At 39.9% G+C, this 18,758-nt stretch overlaps 2 protein-coding genes across 2 annotated transcripts in view; one reads left to right on the top strand and one right to left on the bottom strand.

The window, feature by feature from the left end:
- Positions 1 to 18,758, bottom strand: part of rgs9a (regulator of G protein signaling 9a) — a 514,629-nt gene that overhangs the window by 205,652 nt on the left and 290,219 nt on the right. The window lies entirely within an intron of this gene.
- On the top strand, positions 11,027 to 18,733 carry LOC311055781 (E3 ubiquitin-protein ligase pellino homolog 1-like; the record flags this gene model as incomplete). The annotated part of the gene is made up of 8 exons (XM_084072048.1): positions 11,027 to 11,109; positions 12,900 to 13,029; positions 14,434 to 14,535; positions 15,063 to 15,203; positions 15,569 to 15,757; positions 16,842 to 17,015; positions 17,250 to 17,283; positions 18,687 to 18,733. 8 exons carry the CDS (start codon positions 11,027 to 11,029, stop codon positions 18,731 to 18,733), a joined length of 900 nt encoding a protein of 299 aa, XP_083928174.1.

Here is an 18,758-nt window from a genome sequence, read left to right as displayed (position 1 = left end):
GTAGAGGCTTATTCTTTCTTGAGATCTGTGAATTGGAGTTCTGCTTCAGGGGCCCAAGTGAGCTTGTCTAGTGGGGACATGGGGCACATTCAGCTAAATCAAATCATATTTAAATCAAATATTCATCAAACTCCCCTCTATTTGACACCCATATATCTGTAATATAGTGTGTGTCCGATGATGAATTTGTTGATGAGAAAGAAAATAAATCAATCAATCAAAAAAAATGTTTTTTTTTTTTTTTTTTTTTTTTTTTTTTTAATGAAATTAAAATAAAATTACAAAAATGTTAAAGTTATAATTAAAATATTTAAAATTCAAATATAACAATGAAAAATAAGGAATTAACATCTTTGTTCTGAAGAGTAAATTAGAGTTAGATAAAGTATACCAAAATAAATCGAAATTAAAAATTTCGAAAAAGTAGCAGATCTACAAGCTCAAAAACATCTTAAGTTAAAATGATAAAATATTTTCAAAACTTTTAAAAGAAATCAAAATGACTTTATAATATTCTTAATATTATAGTTAATGTTTTCCAATATTGATATTAGAACATATTGAATCTTATTAGGGTTAATTTAACCGATCTATGTTTTAAATGGAATTCACTTGAGACTCAGTAGCTAACACTTCCTGCTGAAGGAATTATGGGTCTAAGAGACCAGATAAGAGGTAATTTTGGAATGAGTGGCTATAGCAACGTGGCTGTTACAGAAACTGAAATCTCCACAAGGGATTGTGGACATTGAAGTTTGCCTAACAGTTAAAGTTACTAAATTAGACGGAGTGGTCAAAATAAAACTATGATAAATTAGAACAAACAACATTTGGACCAATATGTGTCCGATATTAATAATCAAATATGGTATCTAAATAGGGTAATATCTAACCTCTGTCCTTTGTGACCCATGACCTGCAGCTCATGAGTCAGAAACGGAGTTTGGCTAGTATTAGTGACTTTGGATTGATGTAAAAAAAGAAATTGAATGAAAGTCTTAAGATGACAGTTGATAAAGTCACCTAGAAAAGTGTACAGCACATGTTTCTCTAACATTTTTTTTTTTTTTTTTTTTTTAGGACTGACAGTAATAAAGCTGTATTATATATATATATGTAGATAGATAGATAGATATACATATTATTATAAGGAACTCACACTGTTATAATTGGAAGGAATGGGTTAAAGTTATTTTGAGCAACTGAACGGGCCATTTTCCTACAGTAGCTAGTTTGATAGTGAGTGTTCTACTATGGAATGTAAGCAAATAAGGGGAAGGCTGCATCTGGGAGAGAGAGACTACTCAAAATATTTTAAGACAGTTAAATACCGATTATAAAAATAAAATGAAATGAAGTTCCTTTTTAAGTAAATGGATATGAATTATTCAAAAAGAATGAGAAAATTGTACCAGGATTCATATTAATGTGTAAATCAATCAAATCCTCCCCGGTGGGCCTTAGCAACCCCCAGGGGGAAGGGGGAAAGGAGTCTTGTTACTCATCACTTTTGATGAATGTGATGCTTGCGGCCGTCGAGACCTAGGGACCCAGTTTGCGGGTTTGAATGGGAGATACTGGTTGAAATTAGGACATGCGTCTAACAGGTGGTGGCCTTTCACTCCACACGACCAGCATTGTACAAAGGGTGGAAGAGAAGGGCGCTGTCTAGGGTTTTTTGGTGTGGTGTTTTGTGGTGTGTTAACATTACCTGGGGTCCTTGGTCCTGGCTGGCTCTGCTGTCGGCGTGCCCCGGTTCCCCTGGTGTGATGTTGATACCTTGGCTTGTTATGTTGTGCAGTAAGTGATTGTGTATGGTGGGTTTTAGTGTAAACCCGACGTCCAGGTAAAGATTTTGATTTCTTACTAGTGCTTGTGTCAGATGGAGGAACGTCGGGCCGGGGTGAAAGTCCTGGAGGCTCGCCGATAACAGGTCCAAGCAGGCCCGCATCTTGAGAACGCGGAAAAAGAGTACATTTTGTTAGGTCCAACAACACCTCCTCATCATCCTTACTTTCAAGAATGTATGTATCAAATGAAGTTTGTATGCCAGGGTGAGTGGTGTGCTGTGTTTGGGTGTGTGGTGTTTTTTTACCACTGGTGGGTCCCTGTCTGAACCTGGGCTGTCCAGGTTCCTGTGACGGGGAGAGGATATTTCCCATAACGGCAAAAAATAATTATTCAGACTAAAACTTAAGAGACTGTGTAAGGGGTAGAAAGTGAACAGAAATGAGAAATACAATAAATCAGAACCAATGGGACAGATATCAGATAATTTCAAAGTGGGTACTCATAAATACTACACAGTATGTTGACCTCTATTTTGAATTTCAAGAAGTGAGTGGGCTTGTGTAGGCAATTGACCTGTTTTACTATAATTATTATTACCCCTCTATTTGACACACACTGAATGTATCTGTGTGTCAAGGATTAAATGACTTGTAGGGAGAGAGAGAGTGAGAGAAATGTCAGCCCTACCCAAGGTTAAATATTTCTGTCTGTGGCAAAGTAGAAGGGGGAAATGGTGTGTACCTGGGTGTGTTTAAATGGAAAAAAATCAAAAATGAAATGAAAATAACTAAATGAAATGATATGAAAATCAAATGAAATCAAACAAATCAGAGTGTACTTCACAGCAGGTATGTCTAAGTGGATCTTAAAAAATAGTATTTCTATTCAGCACCAAAAATGAAAAGTAGTGATGGGGAATTAACACCAGAGGAGTAGAGATGAGAAGTGAGTCTGGCTGTGGGGGTGTTTCAAGTAGGGCTAGTGGAAGTTTTCCAAGGTCAGCTACACTACAGTGATGAGGCCAGAAGGAATGTGGGGGAGAGAGAGAGAGAGAGAGAGAGAGAGAGAGAGAGAGAGAGAGAGAGAGAGAGAGAGAGAGAGATGATTACAGATTAAAATAAAATGAAATTCCACTACATGTTCTAAGTTGGCATACTGTGACAATGTGAATGACAAAAAAACTAAAAACAAAACAATAACAACCAACAAAATGAATAGTAATACAAAGTGATAAACTATGAAGAGTTGCGAGACGTCTCAATATATATTTCCTTGGGCAGAACCACAGGCAATATATACATTTATTTCGAGAACTGCACACGGGCAGAACACAGTCGACTTAGTCTGATTATCAGACAAATGAGGCTCTAGTGATTGATCCTGGTCAATAGTCTACGAGAACATAGTTTAAAAAATTACCCTGAGCATGTCAGTCAACAACTTGTCAACACATTAACAGCACAAAAGCAACCAGTGAAAATGACAGATTGATCGAGAGGTCAACTTAACTTAACACATCCAATCCATATATTCGTACACCCCTGAGAATGAAATGGGGGTTATACAACATATATAGAATAAATATAGATAAGAACAGTTTACACGACCTACGTTCACAAAAGCAACTATTTAGCATCTATACATACCCATACATGGCGAAACATCACATGGGTATATATACAAACAACAGTTAACCTGTTCATTAGCCTATGTAATCATAGCACTAGATTAGCTGCCGGGCAGCATGAATTGAACCGCGGAGAAGGAAGATAAAAAGAGAGAGAGAGAGAGAGTATACTGATAAGCAGTGAAATATGGTACCATGGGAATGCACTTTAGAATTCAGTGATGGCAATTAAACATGTGTCCTGACAGACTATAGCCAGCTAGAGTCAGCAGGGCACATGCAAACTACCAATAAATTCTAGTTCCACCTTGCTGTGCAAATAATGTTAGAAAAAAATGCGTACTAACCCAAGCTGGTTTCTGGAAACGTCTCGAATCCGGGTTCCGGGGAGGAGGACAGGTTTGCGCGGACCGATATCCTCTCCCGAGGCGGAACCGGACCGATTGTTTCTTAGGCTCGTGGGACCACTGATAACTTAGGAAAACCAGGTTTGGTACGCTTTCAAAAAGGATTACCGTAAAAAGAAGTAACACGGAGTCAGTCTCAAATAATAATCAGGTTTACTTATTATTTGCACAGGAGAGACAAGGTAGAACAGGCATCAAAAATATTCTCTACTGGTAATACAAAATGTTCAGCATTATAACAGACAGTTTATCTCTTATTAAGCCCACCCCACAATAATAATAATCATCATGAACAGGGGCAAAGGCTTATTGGGTGGCAAGGTAACCTGTTCTAAGGCATCATAGATAAACTGTAGCCACAACTTTCATGGTTAAGAAAGAGTAGGCCAGGGAGCAAGGACATCTTATCTTAGCAGTTAAGGAACTGTCCCTTCTGAGCAAATACATCATACTTTATGCAATTATCCAAAGTGATACAATACAATAATCATACAATAATTATAATCTAATAAACTATTGATTAGAAATTATCTATCAGGGTGTCAAACTCATTTTGGGGTAAGGGCCACATTGGTCGAAAGGTGACTTGATGAAGGCCGTGACCAGTTGCAGACATGCATGTGCGCTCGCGCACGTTTTACTTACACAGCTGTCACTTGGCTTTGTTTTTCAGCCTGTCCTCTCAGTCACTGCTACAACTGCCTTTACACATTTGATTTATTATTAAGAATTGTATTATTGGTATCACAGTTGTAGGCTACAATAAATGTTGTAAGAGAGGTGAAGAAAACGTGCTATTTTTGTTTAAGGAGCCCCAATAAACCATTTGAAAATAGAATAATTACATTTGAAATACCGTCTCTGCTACAAATGTATACATGGGTACACAACCTTTCTTTATGCAGGCCTGCTTCCAAACTCAGACTTTTTTGACAATGAATCACCATATTATGTCTAAATGCTTCCAAGAAATAACCACTTTTTTAAAGTTAAAAAACAACAACCTTTTTAATGATTGCCAAAATGGCAATTTTACCTGGGGTAGCTGCAGCGTGACATTTCATCTCAGTCACTTGCTGCTTCCAGGCACCTGACATCTCTTTTTGCATTAACCAACCTGTCAATGTCAGCGACCATGCCGTTTCTGAGCAGTTATTTTCATAATATCATATAACTCAGCTCCCAAGAGAAGAGTGCACATAAAATGAGGTAGAAACTGAGCTACACTTTCTAACCACTTGCCCACTGTACCAAGCATCAGAGACACATACTTTACACAGATTAATCACCCAAGGAGAGTTTGAAATCATGATTAACTAGAAAAAGTGCTCCTCGGAGCACAGGTCTCCGCCAGGTCAGGTAGGTTATTGTGGGCCGGCAATGTTCGGAATTCGCCAATCAGGATTGAATGTGAAAAAACGGATGGATCCGTCTTGATCACTTGACTATAGAGAGAATGTGTACCGATCTGCGAGATGTTTGGACACAATTTGTAAGTAAGTGAGTAATATAAAAGAAAGAATGTGCAAAAATCGGCCTCCTGGTGGCGTTATAGTAGGGCAATGTTAAAAGTGTGGCATTTGTTCTTCAACGTAGTGCAACTCTGCATGCAAAGTTTCACCCCAATTGGACACTGCATTCATGATTTGCAGCATTTTGTTCAAAACAGGCCACTCCTACAAACTTTAGATGTCAATCTTAGCCAATCAGGATGGAATATGAAAAATCTAACAGAGCCATCTTGATCACATGACTAGAGATCATGTGTACCGATTTGCGTAAAATTTGGATAAAATCTGAAGGATTAAATCTAAAACTGTGATTTATGTAAATCGGCCTCCTGGTGCCGTTGTAAAAGGCAGGTGTGAAAAATGCAGGCCAAACGTTTTTTAGCGGTGCCAACCGCTCTACACTTGACTTTGTCTCCGTGTCCGTCCGTCCGTCCGTCCGTCCGTCCGTATGAGCACGGGATGAGCACGGCAAAGAAGAAACACATACAAACACACGCACACACACACACACACACACACACACACACACACACACACACACGGACTTGGAGATTGCCCATGCCATCTCTCCTCTCATTGGCCACACGTGCCACTGGTTATCAAAGAGGGGTCCAGGGACCCCCAGCGTATGTTATGTCCGTCCGCCCGTATGAGCACGGGATGAGCACAGGATTTTAAACAGCTATAACTCCAGTTTGCAGCATGCCACCAAGTCCACATTTGGTATGTGGACTTAGACCACCAATAGGGACGAGCATTAACTGCTGAAGCCCTGCCCCAGGGTTCCAGGGACCCCCAGCGTATGTTATGTCCGTCCGCCCGTATGAGCACGGGATGAGCACGGGGTTTTAAACAGCTATAACTCCAGTTTGCAGCATGCCACCAAGTCCACATTTGGTATGTGGACTTAGACCACCAATAGGGACGAGCATGAATTGCTGAAGCCCCGCCCCAGGGTTCCAGGGACCCCCAGCGTATGTTATGTCCGTCCGCCCGTATGAGCACGGGATGAGCACGGGATTTTAAACAGCTATAACTCCAGTTTGCAGCATGCCACCAAGTCCAAATTTGGTATGTGGACTTAGACCACCAATAGGGACGAGCATGAATTGCTGAAGCCCCGCCCCCTCTGTCTTCCCATTGGCTGGCCTTTAAACAGCCATAACTCAAGTTCGCAGCATGCTACGGAGTACAAATTTTGTACATGGACTAAAACCATCAATAGGGACGAACTTTAATTACTTAAGCCCCGCCCCCTCTGTCTGCCCATTGGCTGGGCTTTAAACAGCCATTATTCCAGTTTGCAGCATGCTACCAAGTACAAATTTGGTAAGTGGACTCAGACGACCAATAGGGACAAACTGAAATGAGTTAAGCCCCGCCCCAAAGGCACCGCTTCCTTCACACAGGGTGTTATTTTCTTTGGCCTCTAGGGAGTGTGCATACAAAGTTTTACACAGATCGGTGCAGTTATAGATGAAAACCAGAATCAGCCTGTTATAGCGCCACCATGAGGCTGATTTGATTTTTTTCTAGTGGCATTTCTTCCTTGGCCTAGTGGGAATGTGTGTGGAACATTTCACAGATATCGCACACCATGTTCATGATTTGAGGCATTTTGTTAAAAACGGAGCGCGCACACACACACACACACACACACACACACACACACACACACACACACACACACACACACACACACAAGGACACGGACACACACACGGACGGACGGAGAGGGTGCAAAACATACTCTCTTGCCAGGCCTTTCGGCCCTGCTGGGTGAAGTACAACATTGTGCAAACACAGCAGCAAGATGTGTGAGCTGTTGTGACAGGAGAAGGATTAATGGAGTACATGTGTATTTCTGCCCTGTATGCACCAAGTGATCTCCGTATATATATATAGAAATAGTGTAAATACTACTATTATATACATAATGAAAACGTTGCTGCTATTTGTCCCAAAGGTTTTAGACAAAGTGAAGTGAATGCAAAAAATTTAAACGTTGATGCCATTTAGTTCAAATGTTTTTCCCAAGCTAATATCCTACTTGGATGTATAACTTTTTACTGACAGCAAATGCACAATTGTATGGTTTTGTAAGATACTTTTCTATAAGTTGCAATGTAACACAGCGCTGTTTACACATGTCTTTATTACGGGGCCAGGCTTCCAGCATGGACCCGTTTTGTTATTGGCATTATTCCATTTCTTCTGCCGTTTTTGACAGTTCTGGCTGAACCGTGCATATGCTTTTTATGAAACTCGGCCATATGATAGATGGTCATGAAAAACGATCAAGAAATAATTCTCACAATCTTTCGTCAAAAGGTGGCGCTATAGCACTCAGTTGAAAATGCCAACTTTGAACAGGTACAACTCATGCCCTGTTTGACCTACAGCCATGAAACTTCAATACACATATGCGTCTCCTCATGCTGAACAACTTTCACACTCTGACTTTTGACCTCTGACCTTTAGATCTCCCACCATTTCGAATTATATGAAAAGCAGTAAAAAGCAGTTAAAACCTATCTCCTCCTGGGATTTTTGAGTAATCTGCACGAAACGTTTTACACATGAACTTTGGACCTATGCCGACCAAATGCTGCAAGCGGATTTTTTCTAAGTGAAAAAATGAAGCTTTAATGAGCCAATGAATATTGCAGTTTTATGACAATTATTCATCTGCCCCTAACACATACATGCAGACTTACCATTCTTTGAAACTTTGCAGAAATGTAAAGGGCCATTCCAAATATCACTGAAACCAATCTTACTCCAATTGGTCAAACGGGGGCGCTAAAGCAATTTTTTGAAAATGCAAACTTTAAACAGGCAAAAGTCATGCCTCGTTTGGCCAACAGCCATTAGACCTGCTTACACATGTGCCTTGACTAATGAGGAACACATCTATCACGTTGACCAGTAAGCACCGCCCTTAGATTGTCCGCAATCTTGAGCAGTTTGAAAAACACTTAAACCCAGGATTTTTCAGCTATTTGCGTGAAACTGTATCATCAGTGTGATCTCTTTTTTCAGAGGTTTGTCTGTTGGTCCAATAGCTTCCCGCTTAAGTGTACTGTATGTCTCACAACCTCAAGGTCACAGGTTCAAGCCTCACTTGGTGCAGACTTCATCTAAGTTCTATTTCACACAACATGACTATCAATGAATACATCTGCAATTCTTAAAAATAACATGAAATGCTTAATTGAGTGTTTTTTACATACTTCATTGTGAAAATAGCTGATCTACAATCTCACAACTTTTCAGATAGCAATGAGAGTATGTTTTTTCAATGTATAACATATTTCATTGTGAAAATAGCCGATGTACAATCTGACAACTTTTAATGGTTTGTGAGCTTGTAGATCGGCTACTTTCACTAGTTTTGGTTCTGAGGAGATGTACAATTTCTTCATTGGTAAATGGTTTGTGAACGAGTGATCTTAGTGTTAGTGAAACAGGGGCTTGGGTCATGACAGAAGGCAAGAGTTTGTGATCCTCAACAGACAATATCAGCCTGGACAAAGCTATAGCACTATAGGTAGTGTTGCAGCTACCTGAGAGTGCCTCACGACCGCAAGGTTGCCGGTTCAAGCCTCACTTGATGCAGACTCATTTAAGTTGAATTGCCAAAAACATGACTCAATATATTCCGTTTCCATGGCTCTCTCTCTTCAATCTACTCCGTTTCCATGTCTTTCTCTTCAATCTATTCCGTTTCCATTTCTCTCTCTCTGTCTCTTCAATCTATTCCGTTTCCATGTCTCTCTCTCTGTCTCTTCAATCTATTCCGTCTCTCTCTCTCTCTCTCTCTCTCTCTCTCTCTCTCTCTCTCTCTCTCTCTCTCTCTCTCTCTCTCTCTCTCTCTCTCTCAGAGGCTCTGGTTGCCCCAGGTACGATTCCAGGCCAGGTCAGCAAATGTGTCGATGAAATGAAATTTGTCCCTGAGCAAGACTCTTAACCCCTAATTACTCACAGGCCCTCATTGGAAACAAGACCGCAAGGACTTTCATGAACTGACCTGTTAAAGGACTTATCATTTCTCTCTCTCTCTTTCTCTCTCCTGGCCCCGTATTATCGCTGCTTGCAGCTATATTTCTTTGTTATAATTGTACCTACTTATTTTTTTTTTCATTGTCTTGCTCCACTTTTTCTTTGGCAATATAAAGATATGCAATGAAGCGCCTTTGAATTGAATTGAATTGATTTGAATTGAGAGAGAGAGAGAGAGAGAGAGAGAGAGAGAGAGAGAGAGAGAGAGAGAGAGAGAGAGAGAGATAACCCTTTGTTCATGCTGACTGTCAGAGAACTGTACATGATTGAATCAGAGAGAAAGATAGAGCAGCACATATAAATAGCACTTCATGAACCTCAGTTCAGACATTGCGGCGTGAGGACTTGACCGAACGGATGAGCTGTTACTACAATATATATAGGCTATATATATATATATATATAATTACTACAAAACGTACTTTTGAGAAGCTGTTAGTTTCTTCTACCCAGCCGTTGTTGGATATCCTACTCAAGATAAGTCAAGTAAGTAAGAAAAGAAAAGTAATTGTTTTGTGTTACGTATGTACACACACACACACACACACACACACACACACACACACACACACACACACACACACACACACACACACACACACACACACACACACACACACACACACACACACACACACACACACACACCTCAGTGAACTTGTATTTATTTCAGCAGTTATTTAATGTAAGTAAATGTAGAGCTTCACTGCAGGCGTTGCTTCTGATTTTTTTGTCTGAAATACAAACTAAACATTGTACTCTCTAGTGCGTCTATAGGCTATACTAGCTCACACAATCCACATGTCTCTTGTGTGTCAGGCCGGTTTGGCAATATTGTACTTTTTACTCAATTATTTGAACATTTTATTTAAAAGTTACTTTGTAGATTTAGATGTATTATTACAGATCTTCAAGCTCACAACACCTCGCCTTGTGACGCATTGTGAGCTTGTTGATCTGCTACCTTTGAAATATTTTGAGCTTTATACTTTTGATAAAAGTATATTTTGATGCCAATACTTTTGTACTGAGTACAATTTTGAATACAGGACTTTTATTTATACTACTATAATACAGAGTATTTCTACATTGTGGTTTTGATACTTTTACCTACGTAAAAAATCAGAGTACTTCCACTTAAACTAACAGATATCTGTCCGCATCTGCAACATTGGTTAGCTTGTTTAGTCTGCCTCCAATTTTCCGTTTATATACATAATTCCGATTCATTCCAATTTGTCTATGTTTGTGGGGGTGATCTGAAGATCTTACAGAATGCTTATTGCTGAATAATTGTGGTATGTCAATTTTAAAGTAACAACCACAATAAAAGATTTTCATAATATTGAAAAATAAATATTTAGATTAACAAGCTTCGGGATTTGATGCGGTGTGGGCGTGAAGATTTAGGCTATTTTTGCCGTACACTGAAGTATAAACAGGGCTTAAGTGGTTAAAGGGAGAATGCCTCATTTTAGAATTAAACCTAACACGTGTTTTTCCTGTGATGTCTGCAGGTTAAGTGTGGCGTAAAGGACAGCAACAACCACTAGACTTTCAAGCAGGTGACAGAGGAGTGATTCGCTATCGGAGAGCCCTGCACCACCCTTCCTCGGAAGGAAGCACCGATGACGCAGTGGCAAGAAAATATGTCCTGCTCACCGGCCTCCATCAAAGGCCCAGTCAAATATGGGGAGCTCATTGTCCTGGGGTATGAAACGTTCATTTATTAATATTCAATGAATAAGCTCTATGCACAGCTGCCAATTCCTTCCAGTGTCCGGGTGCTGATAACTCTGAAAGTTAGGGGGGGATTTTGAAATAAAAAAGTTTGACATATCTGTGCTACACTAAATGGAACGGAGCATTCATTAGAATCATTGGTACACCTATGAAAGAATTAAGAAAGCCGCCCAATGTCTTTCCAATACAGTTGCTGTGCATAGAGCCTATTGACCATGTTCCCACTGCGGTCATGCCAGTCATCATTTGGTCACTCATCACTTGGTGACGTACATAAGAGCTAAATGGCCATTGTGTGAATGTGCTCAGTGGTTTTGCTAAAACACACATGGCTCTTGTACAGCATCGTCTAGAGTTAGACTTTAAGTGATATGTTTTTGTCTTTGGTTTACTGGAATGCTTACATTGACCTTCAACTACTGATTGGCATTTGTGACTAATTCCACCTTAATCGAGGGGATTTCAATTCCTTTTTAGTAAAAACGAAACAAAGAAAATGAAGAAAATAATAACCGTCCCTTACATCAATGAAGCTATCAATATTCTTATTTTGTCAGTTGTTGGTTTCAAATAGATAACACGTTTTGAAGAAAACAAAAAAAAGTGAACCTTGCAGATGACAGTGGTTTTGCTTTGACCAAATTTGACTACTCAAGCAAATAAATGCAGTGTGTAGGTTTTACATTCATTACTGTCGTTAAAATAGCCAATCTACAAGCTCAGAGGGTGTCACAATGTGACCCATTGTGAATTTGTTGATCGGTTGTTTTCGCTATTTTATAAAATGTTTGAAAGTGAAAGTGGTTAAGTTTGTTTGTTGGTTATTGACAAGAACTTGTGACTTAATAATAACTATAGATTCATTTATACTGAAAAAATAGGGTTTGGGACATGTCAGGTTTCCACCCGACAGTGACCATGTTGTAGTTTGAGTGGGAATTGTGTAGTGTAGAGACAGATGGCTAGTTTAAGGGCAAGAGTCAGGGATCAGTATTAACTTGTCGGTTTACCAGCCACCATGGTGGGTAAAACAACAAAAATGCAAGAAATAGCTTCCGCTGTCTCTGCTTAAAGATCTTGTACTTGCTTGTAGATAAGGTATTTATTTGGTGAAGATATTTGTTGTAGAGGGAAACACTATTGGACCTAATATAGAGCACTGGGGGATCCCGTTTAACTAGGTAAACTAGGTTTAACTGAAGAGGTCCTTTGTCCATCAGACGACATTGAGGCTTAATCAGGAGTTTATAAGCCAGGGGTAGGCTGAGTGGTGGACATTGCTCTTGTCTTCGCATGTCTTTATGTATGTATTTGTATTTTGTTGTTTTCTTGTGTCATGTCAAATGTGTGTACTGTTATATGTTGCATACATGGCTGTTTCTGGGTCGCAAGACAAATTTCAGTGCAAACTGACAATAAAGTATTATCGTATCGTAAACTAGGTAAGTTTAAGTGGTAAAAAGTGTGCCACCTAAGTTCAAAGAAGAAGCGTTGTCAGTGAAAATAAACAAATGGGGACTTGTGGAAATGTTGGCAGACGTAACCTCGCAGGCCAAACACAAAGTGTTATAATCTATATACTGTACATCATATAATCTGGCCAGGTTTTGATCCTATGACTCTTTGCCATGAAGCTCCATATTACAACACTGCCCACGCATACTTGCTGTTCCAAAGATTTGAAACCAAACTAAACTTGTCACAAACTTACTTTATTAACCACAGCTCTCCCACCACTGTTTCATCTTCTCTTCACAGGTACGATGGCTTCCTGCCCAACGGGGACGAGGCCATGACGAAAAGCCACTTTGCTTTGTGCCAGAGAGCCATGGCAAACGGTGTGAAACCAAGCACAGTACACATGGACTGCACTCCAGAGGCAGCAAAGGTACAATCAGTGGTGGAAGAAGTACTCAGATTTGGGACTTTAGTAAAAGTAACAAAACCACAGTGTAAAACATACTTTCTTACTTGAGTCAAAGTTCAAAAGTATTAGCATATTATATCAGCAAAACAAAACTTTTTTAGTATCAAAATGCGGAATGGCCACTTCAGAATCATACACCATGTTATAGGACATTCATTATTGGTCATTAGACACTTAAAGCCCTATTTTATACTTAAAGGAGACACACCATGAATTTAAAAAAAATATTTGATATTTAATATCATATGGTGTATGTCCCTCAAACCATTTTCAAAAGGTTTGAGCCTAAATCAACACTCAGATATACTCATCCCAAGTCAATTCTCTCAGGCTTATAAAGCACTTTCAGCTGCAATACCAAAACGTCCAGTTGGCTAGGGGGGTGCTGTACTGCGGTACTGAGCAATTCTGTCTGTCAAAATACATGGGCAGAAAGTTTGGTGAGGTAAGCAAACTTGCCATTCTGAGATGGCCTGTTCAGACACGCCCATTCTGAAAATCTCTGAAATGAGAATGAATGACTGAATGTTAAAAGAAAATATTTTTTGGGGTACAAGAGACACTGGGGAGCCCAAAAAAAAAAAAAAAAAAAAAAAAAAGTGAAATTCATGGTGTGTCTCCTTTAAGATATTCAAAAAGCTCACAAGCTCATTTAAGCTTGTAGATCTTACATAGTTAACACTCCCCCAGGTGTTAAATATGCTGACGAGTCATAAGTCTTAAGTGCTCAGTACGACTTGTAAAATAGTGATTGTGCATAAGATGGGGGTGTTATTACTTGATTTCCACCTAAGACCTGGAAATAAGACGCACAAAATATTGCCCTCAGAGTCAGGGTTCATTTAGAATTTCTGGAACCCCTCAAGGACTCAAGGGGAAAGTGATAAAGTGACATTTGAAAATAGCTTGTGGTTTCCAGTGGGAGCAGTATAAAGTACATTGACTAAAGCAGTACTGTACTCAAGTATTTATTTGTAATTGTGTATACTTAACTCCACTACAAGATACATACACTTTTCACTCCACTCCACTCAATTGCTCAATTAACCAGAGCCCTATTTAACATTTATTGAAAATAGCTGATCTACAAGCTCACAAGGTGTAGAAATGTGACCACCTACAATTAAAAATGTACTTGGGTAAAAGTACAAAAGTATTGGTATCAAAATGTACTTAAAGTACCAAAAGTAAAAGTATTAAAAGATTTTCAAATAGTGTATGTATAATATAGAGCTAAAGTGGTTAATGTATGTTTTATAATAATTTATATCTGAAAAGTAACTAGTAACTAAAGTTTTCAAATAATTGTAGTGGAGTAAAAGTACAATATTTGCCTCTGACAGTGAACTTCTCTGTGTTCCATAGGCTATCAGCATCATGGACCAGCACAGCATATCCTACACTCTCTCCCAAGCCTCCATGGTGGTGGTGGAATACGGTCCTGACAGCAATACGGACATGTTTCAGGTCTGTAGGATCCAACAAGCATACATTATGCTTTGCACTATATAAACCAGTGATTCAGAACCATGTTGGCCGTGAGGATATTGCAAGTGGGCCCCCAAATAGTTGCCAAAACGCTAAGATTGTATTAATAATATAACCTATACATATATCAATGAATAGGAACTTAAAGTATGCTACGTTAGTTGCCACTGATCCAAGGTGGAACACAATCGATTGATTGATCATTAAAAATGCTATATTCTGATAGTTATAGAGTGTTTGTTCAGTAAGAATCCTGTCTCTCCAGCTTTTTAGTAAAAACAACTAAACAATATTGGAACTGGAACATTTGAAGCTGATGAATAATTGTCTTCTCTCCTGATTGGAGGATAAGCATGGTTAAGTGTCCTGCTAGCAATCAAACCTGGGACCTTCTGTTTCCAAGGCAGCCTCTATACCCATTCAGCTATCGCCACCCTCCTATAATGAGTAACTATAATGACAACCCCAAAATAATGTGCAACCCCATGTGTGTTTGTTTCTAACAGATCGGGCGGTCCATGGAGAGTCCCATTGACTTTGAGGTGTCGGGCAGACAACAATGCCTCATCATCTGCCAGAGGAGCCCGCCCTATGCCGCACGCATCTATGCCGGTGGCTTCGACTCCTCCAAGAACATCTTCCTTGGTGTAGGTCATGAAATGTCAGATGAAATGTCTCATACACAATTGTGTTTGTATGACTGTGCAGGGAATCATAACTTGTTTGATATTGATTAATCCATTATGAACAAATGCATTCAAAATGAAAACCTGGAAAATAGGCAATTACAGCGCGTTGCAATGCGATGTGTTGCGAGCTTTTAGATCTGCTACTTTTGAAAAGAGTTTGGTACTTCTCCTTACTATAAGTACACGTATTTTAATGCCGATGCTTTTGTACTAAAAGAAAAATACAGTACTTTTACTTGTTATAACATAGTATTTTGTGGCACTGCTGCTTTTACTTTGGTAAAAAATCTGAGGATTCTTTCACCACTTTCCTCCCCCTGCAGGAGAACGCAGTTAAATGGAAGACGCCTGATGGACAGATGGACGGACTGACCACCAACGGCGTGCTGGTGATGCACCCGCTCCATGGCTTCACTCAGGACTCCAAGCCCGGCCTGTGGAGGGAGATCTCGGTGTGCGGCAACGCCTTCACCCTCCGGAAGACCTCCTGGGATCAGCAACAGGGGAAGATGGTGAGGACTATATACAGTATACATGTTCAAAACAAAATAAATCTAGAATAGTTGGCAGTGCACGTCATTGTGCGAAATCAAAGTGTGAAATACGCTACAGAAATCATAGGGTCACACAAACTTCCGTTCTGACCATTTAGTGCACCACATGCCTCCCTTTTTGCAATATATAAATAAAGAAGCAAACAATAAAGCACACACATCCACTCACTAGTAATAACCAGGTGCTGGGCTGAGTTCAGAATCCAAAGAGAATAAGGTTCGCAATAAAGTTAGCTTTGGAGCATGACCCAGTGTGCAGACTTTATTCTCATTCATAAATACTCACATGACCCTGGTAGAAGATCACATTATGATAAAAGTGTTGCTCTGCATCGCTGATTTGCGTAACATGCAAATTTGTATTAATCGCGTGACTTGTGCGCTCGTGCTGAACGTGAAATCAAAACAAGCCAAGCATGTTGCTTGGTGGGTGTTGTGTGCCATATTATTATTATTATTGGGACATTTCAACAGATATATTGGCATGAAAATAAGCTTTTCGATGTAGAGTAGTGTACATATTTTGCATTTATTTCCTATTTTAGTTTGTTTTGGGTTCAGGGGGTCAGATCAGGGGGTCTTGATATTTGCATGTTGGTTTAATTTAAACCCTACACTTAATTGACTGGGGTCCTCCAGGGGTCCCTTTTTCCCTCTACACCAAATCCTTTGGCCTATTTTGATAGAATGTTGGCCTATTATGACCATTCCCAGAATAGGAATGCTCGGGTTCATGGGGTTAATATCAGCTAGGCCTAACCATCAATTTATTGAGTTGTAACCCATGTACCCATTGGGTTTTGCCATTTTAGTTGTATTGTAGAAATGTAATTGTATGAATGTATTTATTCTTGATTGATTGATTTATTTGTATTTCTATGTATGTCTTTACCCTCCCCCAAACACATTTGCACAAGCACTCAAAGGGGAGCTTCTGTTTAGTTTTATCCTTTGGACAAATCATGTTCAAATCTATGTTCATCATACATATTTGCATTCTTGTCTACAAAAACATCAACCAAATCTTATGTTCTCCATCCAGGTGGACAGTGAGTCTCAGGAACTGGTGGACGGCTCGCTGATCGACCTGTGTGGCGTAACCCTCCTGTGGCGCACGGCCGAGGGCCTGGCGCTCATGCCCACCATGGAACACCTGGAGGTCCAGCGCCAGGAGCTTTACGCCGGGCGGACCTGTTTTGTTTACAAAGCTCAAAAAGTAAATTTGTTTATGTGTTCTCGCAATTATTTGAATGACTACTAATCATCAGCTATAATGATGGTGACAACCCCCTATAGGTGGAAGCGGAAGGCCAGGAGTGCGAGTGTCATGTGGGTTTGGGGCCCCTACACGCATAATGACATAGATATAATGTTGTGCAATAGAGCTCATACTGTACAATACCATACTGTGCATGTTGTTGAAATTAAATAACATGACTGTGTTCAACAGGATGGTGGTGGCATCTTGAAGGATCCACAAAGAGGTGAGCTTTTTATTGTCCTTCAATAGTTCAATGCTTGATGAGGTATCATTATCATATGGGGGCCAAGCACGTAGTGCCGTGGTCCCATATTGTTTTTGTTGGTTCATATATTCTTCCACCGTTTTAGTATTTGCCTAACCATGCAGTTGTTTTTTTAACGAAACTCTGCAATATGGTATATTGGGGCTATGTCAAATGGCGAAGACACAAAACCCACTACCATTGGCCAAAGGGTGCCGCTATAGCACTCAATTGAAAATGCAAACTTTGAACAGGTATAACTCATACCCTGTTTGAGCTATACCATGAAACTTCAATATCAATGTGTCTCCTCATGCCAAACAACTTAACCGTTTTTCAATCTGCACAAAACATGGCATTCATAAGAATGGGCATTCATGTTATTATTATTATTATTATTATTATTATTATTATTATTATTATTGTCTCCGCCAGGCCGAAAGGCATGGCGAGATAGTATGTTTTACCCCCTGTCTGTCCGTCCGTCCGTCCGTCCGTGTGTCCATCTGTCTGCGAGCGGCTAATCTCCGGCACCGTTGGCCCGGTCGCTGCGAAACTGTGCACACACACTCCCTGGGTGCAAATTCAGAACCTCAGGCCCAATTTTTCACATGGGCCTGTTATAGCGCCACCAGGAGGCCGATTTGTGCAAAACACATTTTTGGATATTACTCTTACAGTCAGATTGTATCCAAACATCACGCAAATCGGTACACAGTATCTCTATAGTCATGTGATCAAGAGATCTGTCTGATATGTCATATTCCATCCTGATTGGCTAAGGTTGGCTTCCAAAGTTTGCAGGATCGGTCCATTTTGAACAAAATGTCTCAAATCATGCTTTGAATGAACGCAGCATGCTTTTTTATTGAAAATTTGCACGCAAATTCCCAATAGGCCGAGGAAGAAATGCCACCCTTTTCACCTTACCCTGTTATAGCGCCACCAGCAGGTTTAATTTAGCAAAACACAGTTTTGCAACAAAATGCCTCAAATCATGAATGCACGCACATTCCCACTAGGCCAAGGAAGAAATGCCACCCTTTTCACATTGCCCTATTATAGCGCCACCAGGAGGCCACAATAACCTACCTGACCTGGCGGAGACCTGTGCTCCGAGGAGCACTTTTTCTAGTTATTATTATTAGTATTATTATACCTCAAAGCTGTTGATGCTGGAAGCTCAGAGATGAAGTTATGAACATAGAACACATTCTCACAAGTGAACATACTGAAAGGTTATTAAAACCAGTAAACTTGTGACTGAACACCTCAAAGTTTATTACACTTTCAGGGAAATATTTGTTATTACTAACTATACTTAAACAGCACAGCATTGAGTTTACGGTAATGGTTTAACCTGTATTTGTTTATACAAATAGGTTCCTCCGATGAAGTTAGCATCAAGAACACGGCTGAGGTAAGATAACTAACTGTATTTGGTGTCACAAGAC

Source organism: Gymnoscopelus microlampas, assembly GCF_963454915.1.
Source record: "Gymnoscopelus microlampas genome assembly, chromosome: 11".
Lineage (NCBI taxonomy): Eukaryota > Metazoa > Chordata > Actinopteri > Myctophiformes > Myctophidae > Gymnoscopelus > Gymnoscopelus microlampas.
Note: the sequence above shows the minus strand (reverse complement) of the source record. Positions and strands in the feature narration are given on the sequence as shown.